This window comes from Gavialis gangeticus, unplaced genomic scaffold (genome assembly GCF_001723915.1).
Source record: "Gavialis gangeticus isolate Ggan-Ray unplaced genomic scaffold, GavGan_comp1, whole genome shotgun sequence".
Lineage (NCBI taxonomy): Eukaryota > Metazoa > Chordata > Crocodylia > Gavialidae > Gavialis > Gavialis gangeticus.
This window is the reverse complement of record NW_017728992.1, coordinates 99,261,636-99,264,173: the sequence shown is the minus strand read 5'-3', so window position 1 is coordinate 99,264,173 and position 2,538 is coordinate 99,261,636. Positions and strand designations below refer to the sequence as shown.

Genomic DNA, 2,538 nt, shown 5'->3' with positions numbered 1-2,538 from the left:
AAAAAAAAAAAGCCTTAAATTACTTTTACTGGTTTGTTTACACACCAACCATGAGGCAAAGTAAGAAATCCAGGTGCACAGATGATTGTCTCCAATTACTAAGAAACATTAATACATCAATTTAACTGCACTGCTTATACAGAAAGTTATCAAATAAATTCTTTTTACTTATTCAGAGTTTTGAGGGCAGAACATAGAAACAGAGCTGGCCTTAGGGAAATGGTGCCCTGGGGGACCTTGTATTTTGGTGGCCCTGCCCCTCCCCAAGTCAGGGGAGGCAGAAGCAGGCAGGGAGGGGTACAGGGCACAGTCTGGCAGGGAGGTGGAGTGGCATGGTATGCTGGACAGGTGGGTAGGCAGAAACCACGGCTGCCACCCATACTGCCTGTCTCAGCTCCTCCTGAGCAACAGCTGGAGGTAGGGGGCAGGCTGGGCTGGACACTGCTCCTCTTGCTTGGGGAGGCAACTGGCTGGGGCAAAGGTAGATTGCTGCTGTGAGCACAGGCTGCTCATGTGTGTATGTGTGTGCATGTGATGCACACCTGACCATGGTGCCCTGGGTGATCACCCATGTTGCCCACCCCTAAGGGTGGCTCCACATATAAATTATTTAGACACTGAAGATTAGCTGCATATGGATACTTCTCAGTCATTCAATGTATAGCGGAAGCAGCTTTAGAATTAAAAACATAATGCGCTTCACATTTAGGGCTGAAGGCTTACTTAACATGCTGAGTCTCATTCACTTCAAATGCAATAAATTGTAGGACCAGGGTCTTATTTTAAAAGGGCTTTTGAAGCCCAGCTGTAGATTTAATGCAAGAAATACTGACTTTCTTCAATGCACCATTAGTCAAAATTAATTTGCCAAACTGATGTAGTATAATGTTGAGCCAAACTTTAAATTATACATTTTTGTTACAAGAGGAGTAATGAAAGCCATTTACCTAAAAGTGCATTTTTTCCATGATCATCTGGCAAAAACCGCTTGTCAACAGCACACACTAGAATGTGCTCAGGAAGATTTGGAGACTTGGCTCCTACCAACAGGAAGCCTGCTGGGATATCAATTTGTTCCATACACAGGGATACTAACCGCAAATCCTTGCCTGCTTGACAAAAACCTAAAAAGGAAAGACACGTGATGAAACTTTATAAGGTTTGTGTTCATTATACAAAATAATTAAGAAAAATACTTACTGTTTTGAGATTATATCTACTTTTTAAAAAATAGACATTTAAGAAAATAAGTAAATTCTGTACATGTTTCATTATCCTACTTGTTTGAGGTCTAATCTAAGTCAACAGAAAGATTCATACAGGCCTCCAAGGAACTGGGATGAGGCCCACAACAAGGGGCTCAGATCTGCTAGCCGAGAGAATATAAATAACGTATTTGGCAGGGCACCTGAAATGCTTCAAAATGAAGATTAACAAAACTATGAAGAAATCACATGGCTAAAAAAATAGATAAATTTTCACTGTTCATGCCCAGTTTTAATAGCACAACTCAGAAGAAGTTGTAACACACTCAAAATTACAAGAAAGCCCCATGGTAAGTGAAACTGATTTAGTATTTCCTTTCCCCCTATACAATGTACATCATTTCAACCCAAATTTAAAGATATTGAGAATTCATAACAACAGAGTTCTTAATTTATTACCAATAATTTTCTTTATCTCAGTCTTTATATTGCAAAGTTTTCAAATGAGATTCTCTATCTTGGTGTCTTGTACCATGTTGACCATATTATTGGTACTAAACAAAATATATTAACTATAAGAAAAGAGGTAGGCATAAATCCAGTGTAATAAAAAATGCTTCAAAATCAATTTTGAAACTTCACCTCAACATATCTGGGTGTTCTTCATTAAAGGTATGAGAAAGGTTTCAATAATACATTATTCAAAAAAGAGTTTGGGTATTTTTTCACCTTTTATTTTCCATGTATATTCCATCTAGGTATGGATTCGGTCTATATTACTATATTTTATGCTGGTGGTTATCTGATCTGCTCCATTTATTGAAATTTATAATTTGGCTGAATACATTTCTTATTAAGGGAAAGACCAAGCTAAAAAGTGTGTTTTTCAGGAGAGTCTGAGCTTTTCTCTTGTGCTTTTTAAACAAAGTTTGTTTAGTTGTTATCTCTTTCTTAAAGGTATTTTTCAGAATTAAAAATTTGCTTACTTTACACTTTCAAGTAATGGAGACTGTTTAGGTCTTCACTTTATTCATTTTTTCGTATATTATAGGGAATCTAAGATAGCCAAGGTTTTGGTTGTCAGAATAATTTTCAGCACTGTTTCAATATGACTTATCTCTACAATGAGTAAATAGCAGAAAATCATGTTGGAAGCTGAAACTTCATAAGCACAACAACTCCTCATGTTCCAAACACCAATTCAAGTGAAGTGAGGTCCAAAGAAGTTGAAAATTTTGGACACAACTGTAAGTGACCCAACAACTCATACTGAAACCATGGTGGGCAAAATGCGGCCTGCAGGGCCCCTAAAAAGTTTAGAAAATTAATATTT

At 37.4% G+C, this 2,538-nt stretch overlaps 1 protein-coding gene across 2 annotated transcripts in view; it reads right to left on the bottom strand.

Annotated features, from left to right (window-relative positions):
- The window catches only part of GREB1L (growth regulation by estrogen in breast cancer 1 like), a 279,693-nt gene that overhangs the window by 113,201 nt on the left and 163,954 nt on the right, over positions 1-2,538 (bottom strand). For both annotated transcript variants that reach the window (XM_019526065.1, XM_019526057.1), the window contains one exon: positions 948-1,124. In XM_019526065.1, coding sequence (XP_019381610.1) covers positions 948-1,124 — 177 coding nt within the window. The remainder of the gene's footprint in view (positions 1-947; positions 1,125-2,538) is intronic.